This window comes from Buceros rhinoceros, unplaced genomic scaffold (genome assembly GCF_000710305.1).
Source record: "Buceros rhinoceros silvestris isolate BGI_N320 unplaced genomic scaffold, ASM71030v1 scaffold10078, whole genome shotgun sequence".
NCBI classification, from domain to species: Eukaryota; Metazoa; Chordata; class Aves; order Bucerotiformes; family Bucerotidae; genus Buceros; species Buceros rhinoceros.
This window is the reverse complement of record NW_010427425.1, coordinates 1,230-14,036: the sequence shown is the minus strand read 5'-3', so window position 1 is coordinate 14,036 and position 12,807 is coordinate 1,230. Positions and strand designations below refer to the sequence as shown.

The 12,807-nt window shown below is 46.2% G+C and overlaps 1 protein-coding gene across 1 annotated transcript in view; it reads right to left on the bottom strand.

Moving 5' to 3' along the window:
* GCN1L1 (GCN1 general control of amino-acid synthesis 1-like 1 (yeast)) overlaps positions 1-12,379 on the bottom strand; it is a gene marked incomplete at its 5' end in the record, with an annotated part of 39,814 nt that extends 27,435 nt beyond the window's left edge. Inside the window, 19 exons of the mRNA XM_010141900.1 lie at positions 226-350; positions 471-660; positions 1,576-1,735; positions 1,912-1,987; positions 3,452-3,544; positions 4,229-4,381; positions 5,750-5,923; positions 6,199-6,297; positions 6,704-6,754; positions 6,988-7,116; positions 7,384-7,458; positions 7,872-7,980; positions 8,067-8,135; positions 8,633-8,767; positions 8,851-8,949; positions 9,648-9,756; positions 10,886-11,017; positions 11,588-11,651; positions 12,277-12,379. Of these exons, the coding sequence (XP_010140202.1) occupies positions 226-350; positions 471-660; positions 1,576-1,735; positions 1,912-1,987; positions 3,452-3,544; positions 4,229-4,381; positions 5,750-5,923; positions 6,199-6,297; positions 6,704-6,754; positions 6,988-7,116; positions 7,384-7,458; positions 7,872-7,980; positions 8,067-8,135; positions 8,633-8,767; positions 8,851-8,949; positions 9,648-9,756; positions 10,886-11,017; positions 11,588-11,651; positions 12,277-12,379 (2,145 nt within the window). The remainder of the gene's footprint in view (positions 1-225; positions 351-470; positions 661-1,575; positions 1,736-1,911; positions 1,988-3,451; positions 3,545-4,228; positions 4,382-5,749; positions 5,924-6,198; positions 6,298-6,703; positions 6,755-6,987; positions 7,117-7,383; positions 7,459-7,871; positions 7,981-8,066; positions 8,136-8,632; positions 8,768-8,850; positions 8,950-9,647; positions 9,757-10,885; positions 11,018-11,587; positions 11,652-12,276) is intronic.
* Positions 12,380-12,807: the final 428 nt, after the last annotated feature.

Here is a 12,807-nt window from a genome sequence, read left to right as displayed (position 1 = left end):
TCAGCAGGTACTCGAATCTCAATCACAATTCTGGTTGCTGGTGCACAGCCTTTCCCCTTGAAATGGCAGCTCCTTTTCTCCAGAGATGTTCTCTCTGAACCTGCCTTTTCCACCCCTTTTAGACGGATCTTGCTTACACACCAGTTAGTACTTAACTCCTCCAGAAAACTCTCCTGTTCCAAAGCATCTCCCAAACCTAACAGAAGGAACGCAGACGTTTATCACCTCATTCTCCGGAGCATAGGCCGTGAGCCTGGGTAATATGTCATTCAGGTGTTTGCTGATGAAGTCTTTGGGATCTATCTTCATCTTGATGAGGAGGGCTGGCCAAAGACCTGGCTGCACTGCCACTAGCAAGAAGAATAAATGAGCATAATAAATAGGAAGCAGACTGTTAATACAATGAAACAAAAAGGTAAGATAAAATCCCGAAGCACTGGCCATGAGAGGAGCCTTCTGCCTTCACTTACCGACAGATGGATGATGGCTCACCAGCAGCATCTCCAGTGCCAGCTTTTCCGGTTCAGAGGAATCCACATCAAGCCCTGCCACACTTGAGATGACACAGAGTGCCTCATGAAGGACACGAGGAGGGATGTATGCCTTTCCTAGCTCTGACAGCTCTCCCGACTCCGTCACCAGGACCTCATGAGGCAGAACCTGAGTGGACAGCACGTCATTAACACATCACACCAAGCCTTCCTGAGCCCTGAGCACGCTTCCCCACAGTAACACCATACTGAATACCAACGATCAGCTCCCTCTATCGGCACCAAGAGTTTTCCAAGGAAAGACGGGATAAAGGATAACAGTGGAACCAAAGCACAGAGACGACAGCGATAGAAAAGCTAAGAATGGAGGACTATACCAGACTTGACAAGCCAGGGTAAAATAAAACTAAAACGATCGCTTTTGGCAAAGAGGACTTTGGAAAAGGTTGAACCAGCTATCTGGGAACAGTATGCCCAAATGCTGCAGCCTATTTTTACCCAGCATCATTTGAAAAATACTTTATTCAGGTTGTATCTGTGACATGGGAAGACTATTTACGAAGTCCCAGCCTTGGGACCTAATTAAGTGCAACTTAATCTATGATACAGCTTGACGTGCTGCTGGCTTACAGTACACCCAATAATACAGCCCATTGTCTCCTTTTTTTTATTTTCTTCTTGTTAAAGTTGCTATGAAAGTATTTATATTACCTTTGTTCTAAATAGGCAGCCTGAGGTGTGAGGGCCAAAGAACTAGAATATCAAGAAAGGAATGAAGCCCTTGGTCTTCCAGCAGGGATTAAATTCGGATTAAAATAATAGAAGGCCATGGAAAACTGCAGATTCCTTCCCAGATAATTTTTAGTGAGTCTTCTGCCTATATAGGAAAGACTGGGCACACCACAGGCACCTCTCAATAATATACAGCAATCTAGTAACAAGCAGCATTCTAGGAGACCACCTGGAACTGAACCATCCTCATATCGCACTGCACCTCAATATCCAGAGCAAATCTAGGGCAGGGAGACGACCGGCAGCAGACGAACAACTGTCCAAGCAGAAACCAGGCTTCTTGACTGCTCACCTTGTGAGAACTGAGAACCACTTTCAGCTCCTCCAAGAGCCCATAGGCCAGTTTGTACCCTCCCAGAGAGGACAAGAGCTTCCTAACTGTCTGATGGGCCTGTCTTCGAACATGCCACGTCCGACTCAGCAGTACTGCAAGAAGGGCACGGTGATACTGCCTGAAAACAGAGGCATAAATGGGTTTAGCGAAGGAGGCAGCTCTGCAAACCAACTGGACACAACAGCACAAAGATCTCAACATTCCGTGCAAAGGTCCAAGCCCACCCTCCCCACTGCCCGCAATGACGTTCAGGGATCAGACACAGATCGCTGGCAGCAAGAGCACTCTACGTACTGAACTTTACTTTCAGGCAGCCGCTGTGCATGGTCCAAGAGAAGGCGCTCCGTCAGCTGCAGCACCGTACACATTGCTGTGGGAAAAAACAAATACTTAAAATAGCATGAGACTCCATAGGGAAACAGATTTTTTTCCTGAAAGCAAACAAACGTCAAGCGGGACACATTAAAATAGCTTCCCAAACTGAGCCTCTACACAATCTTCTCAGCGAAGCTTGAGACAAATCCAACTCAGATCTACCAAGACTGGAAAAAAACCCCATTATCTCACAGAAATGTTGTTAGCTGGACCCCCGCAGAATTTTCCTGCCCACTATATGTGACCTATTTTTGTCTAAATCGCCAGAGCAACCCAAACGATAAACACCACGCTGCTGCATCAATGCCATTAATTCCTGAGCCCTGCCAAAATGTCTTCAATGACAATAAAACTTGTACTGAATCCTCACACAAGTGCATAAAACTACTTGAACAGTAGCCTTGGTATTTTACTTCAAACCGTCTTCGACCAGCTTCAACTGTCACTAGGCGCTTTGGTTTGCGTATCAGTGTTCAACCAGAGTGTCACAGCAGGAGCAGAGCGCCCTGGAACACGGCGTGGGCTGTGACCTGCTCTGAGAACGGTGCAGGGGACTCGCGACGTTCCAGGCATCGGACAGTTTGGGGACGTTAAGCACGTCAGCTGGGTGGTCTTGCTAGAACAGCCAACTACAAATCATGACAGTATTTACTCTCAGCATTGGTTTCTGGATCTAACATCCTAAGGGAGCAATATAAAATTTCCCAAATCACGCTGGGTATTTGCAGACTCGCGAGGGAAAATGGAAGGACATACACACTGCCTTCAGAAGACAGGGACTGCAGGAAGCAGAGAAATTATGTTATTGCCCATTTAGAAAACTCTACCTCTCCAAAGCTTTGTACAAAAGATAAATGAACTCACTTCAGAGAAACGATTCATGAACTCATTTTAAAAACCTTCAACTTAAAATGTAGTCAGTAATGTTTTCTGTTGGGTACACTGCATTGATCTTTTTTTTTTTTCAATTAATCATTAAACACAAGAGAACAAAACAGCAGAGAGACACTGATCTATAACCAAATTGATTTCCTATCTATTATTACTCTTCCCCCACATATCTTAAGATTTTCACCTACGTGATTTCTTCTCCAGCCTTAGATTATTTTTTCCCATCTTACTCTTAACTTTAGGCTTCTTCATATCTCTCAGATTGGCTGCCACTATTTACTTACAAACTGGGACACCACAAAGACACATTCTGTATTGGAAAGACTTTTACAGAATATACAAATTTGGAAATGCAAATGTTTGATAACTCAGGTTCATTAAGAAATAAATTAATTCATCGTCAAGCTTAGACTATAACTAGTCTAGACGTTCTTCTGAAAGGGCACACTGTTCGTTTTAATCTGAAACTGGATACACCAGGGACCACAGAACGGTGCTAACGGCAACATTAGCTCTGACAAGTCCTAAGGCAGAATAGCAGCTGGATACACAGTAGTCGACAATTTACCTTCCTCTGATGCAGACTGCAAGAACTTCTCAGATGTAAAAATTTGTTTCTTCTCATCCAGAACCATCTGCCAGAAACCACTCAGCTTTGACTCTGACAGAGAAAGAATAGATGTCTATCACAAATGTTTCAAAACAAGTCAGAGCACACCAGCGTGCGTGAAATACAGCAGGATTCCGTCTCCTGAAATCACTCGTTACCTGCAGCTTTACTTGTCTCCAATTCTAAAGGCTCTCATCTCTCTTACACAGAATTATAAGCATGCTCAAAAAGCACCTGCTGATAAAAAAACCTTTCTCTGACTTAGACTTGTGACATGTACAGTCTCACCTTAACCTTTCACAGGGCAAGTCTTCCTGGCAGATGTATGAACTGAAGACAGTTCTTATATCCTCTAACGGAAGACAGAATTCCACTCCTCACGCTTTCCAAAGAGTGCTTGTGAAAATACCACCCAAATAACAAGCAAGTCATACTTCTAAAGCATCAGTCAAGGTCTAGCATGTAAGTTCTTCTGTCAGAATAAAGAGGAATATTGCCCTAAGCAACTGGAAGCTGGAATTTGCAAAGCCACAGAAGAGCAAGAATTCTTCACTGCCATAACTGAGAGAGATGGGAATACATCTTTCTCTGGTTTACAAAAGGGCAATTCTGCAGAATTTCTATGCAGAAACCGCACACAGGTTAAAGAACAGTAGCTCATGCACATCGTCAAGAAACAGCGTCAACCCTGGAGCCTGTTTATTTGGGATTTTGCTGTAAGTTTTGTGACCTTACCAGTTTGTCCCTCAATTACAGACATCCTGCAGATCAACAAAGCTGCAGCAACTCCTTCAGTTACCATGGGAACCTGAGTACTCTGAGCGGCTGCTTTCTCTACCGTCTGGATCAGCATCGGCAGCAAGTCCATCCCCTGTAATAACGTGTCACCTGAGGAGACAGAAAGAGACGAGTTACAAACCAACAGGGTCCTTCGCACTCTGCACCACAGGGGCATCAATGGTTCTTCTGTTGTCACGGGACAAGGGAAGGAACCAGACACACACTGGGAGGACTCTGAATCTCCCAGAGCATTTGCCAGTCACTGCTATCACTAAACTTTATCTGTGTAAAGCTGGATGATACCCGCTTCAGTCCTTTCCTCACAGACAGGACGGTCCTACCTCAATACAAGCTTCTGTTCACGGGATGCAAAAGCAAATGCTAATTCAGTTACATTAAGGGAAGTGGTTCAAATTACAGCAAGTCTGACTTCCTGTCTTAGGGAAACACAGTCTTTGAAAAGAAATCCCTGGTAAGCCACGACCATCTGTTCCTCTTCAAACATCCAGAAGTCAAGGAATCCCACTGATCTTTGACCCTCACTTCCACAGACCCTGAGCTAGGTATCCCTGGCATTTCCAGAAGCAACAGCTCACACACAATACTGGAAAAGGAAACAAAAGACCTCGTGATTTTCTACATTAAGTACTCACAGGTAGTGTTTTAACCATAAATTCCTAAGAGTCAGAATCTATTTTCTTTATGTCCCAGTTGGATGCTTCATTGGGTGGGTCAAAGCAATGGTAGTCACTGTTCCAGTGGTGAGTAAACTAATTTAGAACGTAAGAACCTTGAGCCTTGATTCCCTGAACAGCTGCACACTTCACATACAAAATCCCCCCTGCTTGTAGCAAGCATCAGCAGCTTCAGGTTGGCCACACTCAGGTCTCTGAACGCACCACCATCCTGTGAGATCTCAGTAGCTCTTAGAGTGGTTTTTCAGCCCATCTTTCTGATTCACACCGCATCAACACAAACAGGAGATCTCCCATCGCCTGCTGACCCACGGATGAAATGCTGAAGTCAAAGAGGACAGTACCAACAGACAGAAATCTCAAAAAGTTTAGAATTTCTGAAGATCATCATTTCAAACACAATTTTTTTTTTTTAAAGATTCCAAGGGCCAAAGCCACAGACCCGGATCCCAGTGTGCTGGGTGCTATATCAAACAAAACCCAGAAATATAACAGTTCAAACATAAGACTGAAATAAAGCAATCAAAAATTCCTGTGGGTGTATATGAAACACAGGACGATGGGCAGGGATGCTGGTTATACAAGGAGACAAACCAGCTCTATAAACTTGAAGGCAAAAGAGCATTTAAGGAGAAACACGAAGGAGGCCAGTGAAGAGATACCACCTTACAAAATCTTCCTTAATCCACACAGCTATCGACCTCCATCAGGAAGCACAGATGTTGCTTACTCTTCTCTTAAGCCACAGTCAAGAGAGTAACTAACAGCTGCACAGTTTTACCTTTGAAAGAGGCCAGCATGCACTGCAGGTAGGCATGTCTCACAGCTGAAGTAGAGGTTTTAAGGCTGAAGGCTTTCTTGAGCCATTCCAGCAGCTTCTTAGGGACTTCCGTGGTGAACCGAACACACCAAAGAGCCAGGACAGAGACTGCATGAACCAACGTGCCTTCGTGGACTAGGAATTAACACAGAGCTCACGTCAGTACAGCAATTCCATAAAACAGAGGAACATAGATAGAATACAGATAACACCACCAGGAGGAGGCAGGAAGAGAATGTATGTTCTAACAGACACAGCACTGTCTCCATGGGGCTGCTCATCAAAACAGGGCAACCAGTTTTATAACACACCAGGAGAGAATCCAGATCTATCCTGAGTAACAGGACATATGAAAATCCCCTCAAGACAAAAGCAGCTTAGCAAATCCAGACAAAGGCAAGAGATCCCACCTTCTTGCTGCAGGAAAGGGATGAAAAGCTCAGCCACGGTTCCAGACAGGGCTTGGCTAGAGGATCCAGAAACCACGTGGTGACTAAGGCTGCCAATCCCTGAAAGGACAGAATTCCCTCCTTAGTTCCCAAACCACCAGCACTTGCTGCAAAACCTAAAAGCAATCAAGAATGACCCTTCATATTTCAATCCTTGCACAGATATCTCTTCTTCTTGTCACTACATCTGGATGTCACATCCACCATGTACTAATACTGCAGCACCTCTGTCTTCATTTTTACTCAAGATACAGTATTTTCTTCCCTCCATAAAACATTTTAGCCTAGCAGCCAATTATTGCCTTTGAATAGAAAGTCAGGAGCCAGCACGTGGTACCCTGCACAAACTACAGCCGGTTTGGAACAACAGGCAGAGAATCCTAAAGGCTTAAACACAGATCCCTTTCACTCAGCCTTCTGCTGAATTTCTTCCACCAGAGAAGCAGCTTTCTTCTAGGATCCTCACCTGAAAGGACACTCATCTTCTGAGCAACCACTGTCAGCTTCCCTTCTGAGCCTGCCGACAAGAAACAAAGGGGTGACTCACGGCTTACAGACAGACAGACAACAGCTACGTGCTACATCAAGAATCTCCTCCACGGTACAAAAGCTTGCCCCGTTATCCCTGATCCAGGTTGAGCCACTCCCACCCCACGGGCAACTAAAGACAACAGAAAATACAATACGCAAACCTCCTTGAAGCTGTCACACCTCTACTCATCCCCACTACTTATCCTACAATTTACTCACCCCCTAGGATGGCAAAAAGGTGTCTGCCCAGCGACTCCACAGCCGAAGGATCACTACACTGCCGAGCCAAGTTCTTTAATGCCACAACTGCTTCATCCATCAGCTGCACACTGTTGGATTTCAGATGAGCTAGAAAATAATGCACGAGCTAAGAGCTCCTTACGACAAACTGCATTAAATCAGCAAGACAAGGATTTATCTTTACACGTGGCTTGATTCAACTTCTGGAACTGTGACGTGAACTATCCCAGTTCCAAATTATCATTTGGAGCATCATCCTCCCTCCCACATAAAACAACCTCTTCCCCAGTAATCAAGCTGTTACAGGCACAGCCAGAAAGCTGATGAACGCTTTATTCTAAACTCATCATTCCCTTGAGAAGTTAGAGCGCTTACTGGCCAGTCCTTTCACAATGTCTAGAGCGTACTGGCTGAGATCCAGGTTCACAGACACGAGCAAGCAAGAGATTGCTGAAGACAGAAAACATAATGGCATATTACGTTAAGTAACTGGTTTTAGAATTTTAATACACCCTTCCCCACAACTCACATCAAGAGCAGGCAGGGTCAGTAAGGAGTAGGAAGAAAAAACCACTGAAACCGATGCCCAGTGAACAGATTAATTCAAGATTATTCTTAGCACTCAGCTGTGAAATTCTGTCCTCAGCGCAAAGAGTAGCTACCACATACCCAGGCCCTTGGGATCACAGCACAAATGTTGCTCCTCCACATGTGAGCCCTCAGAATGCCAGACAACCCTGCTGTCTGTGCTCACAGGACCAAACGCACAGTCCAGAGAGAAACTCTCCTCCAACAACTCCAGGCCTCTAAGGAGAACTGTTCATGCTCTTTGACAGAGCAACGCACAGAGATGACAGACTCACTTTCAATTACGTTCTCAGGGCTCCGTAGCAGGGATTTCTGCAGAGTTGGCAGAACTAAGTCCTTGAATTCAGCATGAGACATGTAGCGCAGGAGCGGGGAACAGCTCTCCTGCAAAGGGAACAAAGCGCTCAGCGCAGCGGTGGATGTTGCCCGTAGGACAGAGGCACAAAGAGCTCAGTAACAGTATGTCTCACCAGTACATGCTTCTGAGGCTTTGTCTTGCTCATAAGGATGGTCTTCAAGTAGAAATCCAGAAGAGCACTCTGAACAAGCAGAAACACCACATTGCAGCCACATGGCAAGCTACACCCAGCTCCCTGCACACCATCAGGAAGCCAGGCGCGACACCCCTCCTCACTCTCCTCTGGAAGGTCGCCCTATCTGCCAAGCAGAACCTTTGCTGCATGCTCATGCAGACAGTCGAGCAGAGATCTGTGCTCTCTGCTCTACCCTTCAGACCAACACTCAAAATGCAGCGAGAGCGAAATGCTGCCTTCCACTCCTACGACGGGGGAGAGCACGGATCTCTGTAGATGCAGAGCTGGCCATCCACACCGAACAAACGTGGCAAACAGCCACATATCTGACATCTCCTCTACAGACCTGTCCCAGCTGCTTTAGTCAGAAGTGCAGGACTACTGAACTGACAGATAACGAAACCAGGGCAGACGCAAAGAACCCAGCTCACCAGCCCCCTTCTCCACGATGACAAGTGATGCTACTTATTACCCCCAAAAAAGCAATACCTACTAAGATTTACCTTGTATCGTTTGATAATATCGATCTCTTTCTGAGCTGTGCAAAACCGCACCACAAGTCCCAGCATTGCAGCGTAACTCTGGTTCGGTTCGAGACCCAGAATGATGGATAGGTACTGATCCACCAGGTCTTGGTGCTGAGGAGAAAAAGAGCAAGACACATTGACACTAACAGAACCCAGAACAGCGACTGAACACGGTCACGTAAGATAAACATCACCTCTTTCCACAGCCTGTTCAACTTCTTCACAGCCCCATCCACCGCCTGCTTATGAGAACCTCCCAGGACTTCCAAAAGGAGCAAACACTGAACTTCCACCTGCCGAGGGAAACAGCCGACAAAACCTTCATGCATCTGCTTCTCGGGGAGCTCATATCAAAGAAGACACGTCAGTGATTAGCTGAATCTGCTGAGGAAAAGTCCTTGGGTGGTGTAAGTTCTTCCAACAAGCTGCCATTGCTCTCATCTCACACGCGCCACTTCACAGAACCAAGCGTAACAGTGTTGGAAACTCTGGCTTTGAAAATCGCAATTTGTATCAGATTACATCTGTTCTTAAAACGTGTTCCAACTATCTTCCAAGGTGCTATGAGCATGGTCACAGGTTCAGGTTCTTAAAGTAGGTGAAAAGAAAGCAAAAAGCTATTTGACACTACATGACAAAATACCACATGCAAGTACTTCACGGGAGGCACAAGCAACCCGTGCTGTGCTGCAGACCGCACCTTGGAGGCACCACATCATGCCTGGTCTAGAAACTCCATCGTACACAGAGCAGCTCTGCGGGTGCAAGACTGCCCCACCCTCGTGCTTTACACCCCTCCTGCTTTCTCCAGAGCAAGAGAGATCAACACGCACCAGAAACCAAAAACGATTGTCAGGTAAACCTGGATTTCGACGTGACATTATCAGTTACATTCAGAATTATCCGCAATGTTTCACCACCTTTAAAGACACTAGAAATATTTAAGTCCTTATCTCCGAGGGGATACTTCTGCAAACCAAACAGAACGTACCAGTTTTTTCCACGTTTCTCCCTGTCTCCTGTCAGGTGTTGGAAAGACTGTGCGTACAAGCAGGCATGTCCAGGAGAGCGCCAGCAGGGCTGCAGATCCACTGCTCTTACTGTTGTAACAAACAGGAGAAGGAGGTAAAGCTACAGCTCCCAGCGAGGCAGTTCGATCACAAAAAAACACAGCTGAAGTTTTAGCATTCACAAGAAGTAATTCCTCCTCATAAGCTACGTGTTCCAGCGCCTGTTTACCTCTTAGAACCACGGCATGAGAGAGGACAAATCTTGCCTGCTGGGAATGAAAAACCTCAGCAGAAGAAAGCCCATTTCTGGATCTTCCCAGTGGTGCTGAGAAATGAGAGTTAAGTACTTGGCCAGCTGAGAGTGCCCAAAAAGAGACTCCAGATTTCTCATCTGCTGCTCATCTTTACTGTCAGAGCTTCCCAGCCTCACGCTGCCAAATTGCTTCTCAGGTTACGTTCTCTCCTGGCACACTCCTCAGTTCTGGTTTCTGCTCTCACCTCCTCCCTCCACGTCAGGTAACAGATCCCATCTCGCCGCTCCCTCGGGATCCTCACCCCATTTTGATCTCTACCTCAAAGTGAAAGAACACAGGAAGTGTCCTTTGCACACAGCCACTGCGACTGAAGGGTAAATGCCACATCACTGCAAGCCTTTAAACCAAGACCAGATTTTTTCTAATTGCTACGCTCCCATTTGGCCATGGAGGCACTGCAGGGCAGCAGTGCGGGGCCTGTGTCAGCCGAACAAAACCCTTCAGTCACCTTCTGGAACCACTGGTGTTCCCAGATGCTGCCACGATACAAGAGCAGTGTGTTCTCCTCAGCTTAGCTTCAAATTTCATTTTCTTCCTGTCTATGATAAGGTCTTTAATTTCGCCAGCTGAATACCAAATGGGCAAAGAAATTTTGTTTCCTAATCGTTTTGGAGACTATTTCTTGATAAAAGAGTTTATTGCCCATCTCCCCAGACTCGAAGATTAACAAAGGCAAAACTAACTCTGACCCACTCCACCAGCAGTAATACCAAGATGGTCCTTCTGCTTTCACAGACCACACGGAAGAGGTAAAGGAGGAACGCTTGAGTGGTCATTAACACCTTTGTCTCTAAACGTTATTAACACCTCCGCAAAGCAGCAGCATAAGAATCATTGCAAACACAAGAGCAACTACCAGCAGCTCAGAACTGCTGCCACACAAAGCAACCCAACCCATGCAGCACCTGGGAACTCCAGCCTTGCCGCCGATCCCCGAAGACTGAAGCGAGTGCAGCAGGTTCTTTGCTGTTGCATCTGGCTGGGACTCTGCCAGCTGCTGCAGCGCCAGCTGCAGGGCTCTGCGGGACGCCGCGTCGCTAGGGTGAAAAAGGCATCTGCGTGAGCGGTACAAATCCTGGCAACACGACACAAAATGCTACACCACCGTCACACAGAGGGCTCTGCTCTGCCATCGCAGCAGTCAAGCTTACAGCCGTTACATCTTGCTATTGCAGGAAGTGTAGAAGTTTCTGGCAGAGAGCTCCATTCACCTCCTCAGCCGACAGAAGTTATGTCGAGGCTCTCTGGCAGGTTGCAGAAGAAAACATGTTCTGAACGGCTTCCCTACAACAGGTCATGATTTAATCCAATCTAAAAGTGTCTTAAAGACACCTCGGACACCTCAGTCCTGCTTCATCAGGACAGGGGCATTCATTCTTGCCAACTGAACCACAGGATGCAAGTTTTAACTTCAAAATTAGAGGTGAAAAAACAGAAGGTAAGTGCTGTAAAGCTTTTTAATATCACTAGATGACATCTCTCAGTGTCATACACAACTACGGGACCCTGCACGTTAACATTCCCACGTGCTCCACACCAGCTGAACTAATAAATCCATCAATACTGGTAGATTAAGCAGTGCAGCCTTTCCACATCAGTTTACTCACCGGTATCGATGCAGAGTAAGGCAGAAGAGTTTGCAAAGGCCTTTCACTGCAGCCTCAGGAAGGTCTGTAACAGAATGTATTTCAAAATATTTCTTCACAAATCGATGAGATCCTAATCTTTATCACAAAGATGATTGACTTCACCTCTGGAATCAGTGAACTGCCCGCACCTACAGAATTGCTTGCAAGGATCGTATTAGAAGTTCTCTCTTTTTATATATTTTATGCATGTTTTTAAAAATAATGGCAAAATTGGAACCTATTATTTCACAGACATCTTCAGAAAATGAGAGAAATAAGATTTTTAGAAATTCCTTCAACTGTTTTATTAAGACTATGTGAAATCTTCCATACTCTCTATATATTTGTGTGTATGTATAAACATCCCGTGAATCATCAGAAACCAGGCTAAGACTCAGGAGAGAAACAGGCAACGGATACACTAAAGAAAAACTAATACAGAGGACGCTACAGCTACTAACTGGAAAAAGCGCACGCACTAATCACCAGATTCCTGTGCTCCCACAAAACCCACGCTTGGAATGAACACCGGGAGAAAGCACAGACTCCAAACGCTGCCAGCCCCCTCCCTCAGGAAAACACCCCTCAGGTACCACACAGCCCTTGAGCAAAACAGTTTCACGCTCTTCTCTGCCCTGGTCACCAGAACAGTGCCCCAGAACCGTTACCTTTCCCCGAAATGCATCTTCCCAGCTCGCTGAGGATCTCTCTCCGTTCCTTCACACTGGCCGTAGTCACTTTGACCGCAAACCGCTTCAGCGTATCAGAAATCTAAAACCGCACACAGAGGAAAAAACATCAGACTGCCTTTGGCATCAGAACACAAATCCAGGGCAAGCAAGACACGTCATCTGCTGCCACACGACCTCTTCACTGCAGAGGGCCCAGGGCTGACTGTAAGCGCCAGTCCTGAAGAACTGCTCTGCAGCTTTGGGCTCCCCACCGCGGGGAGATTCCGAACTCGGGCCCAGCAGAAGCATGAACACTCACCTCCCATCTGTTCCAGAACGAACTGGCACAGCGCAGGGGTTTGTAAACTGGACTTGCCAGATGACGAAAGGCTGCGCCTCGCTATCAAACTCCTTCCACACACTATCAGTCCTGCCCAAGGTCACCCAAGCAAAACGCGAATCACGGCGCACAACTGAACGTTTTTCTTCATGCCTGAGCTACCGCTGTGTGCCTGATCTGCCAGCAGG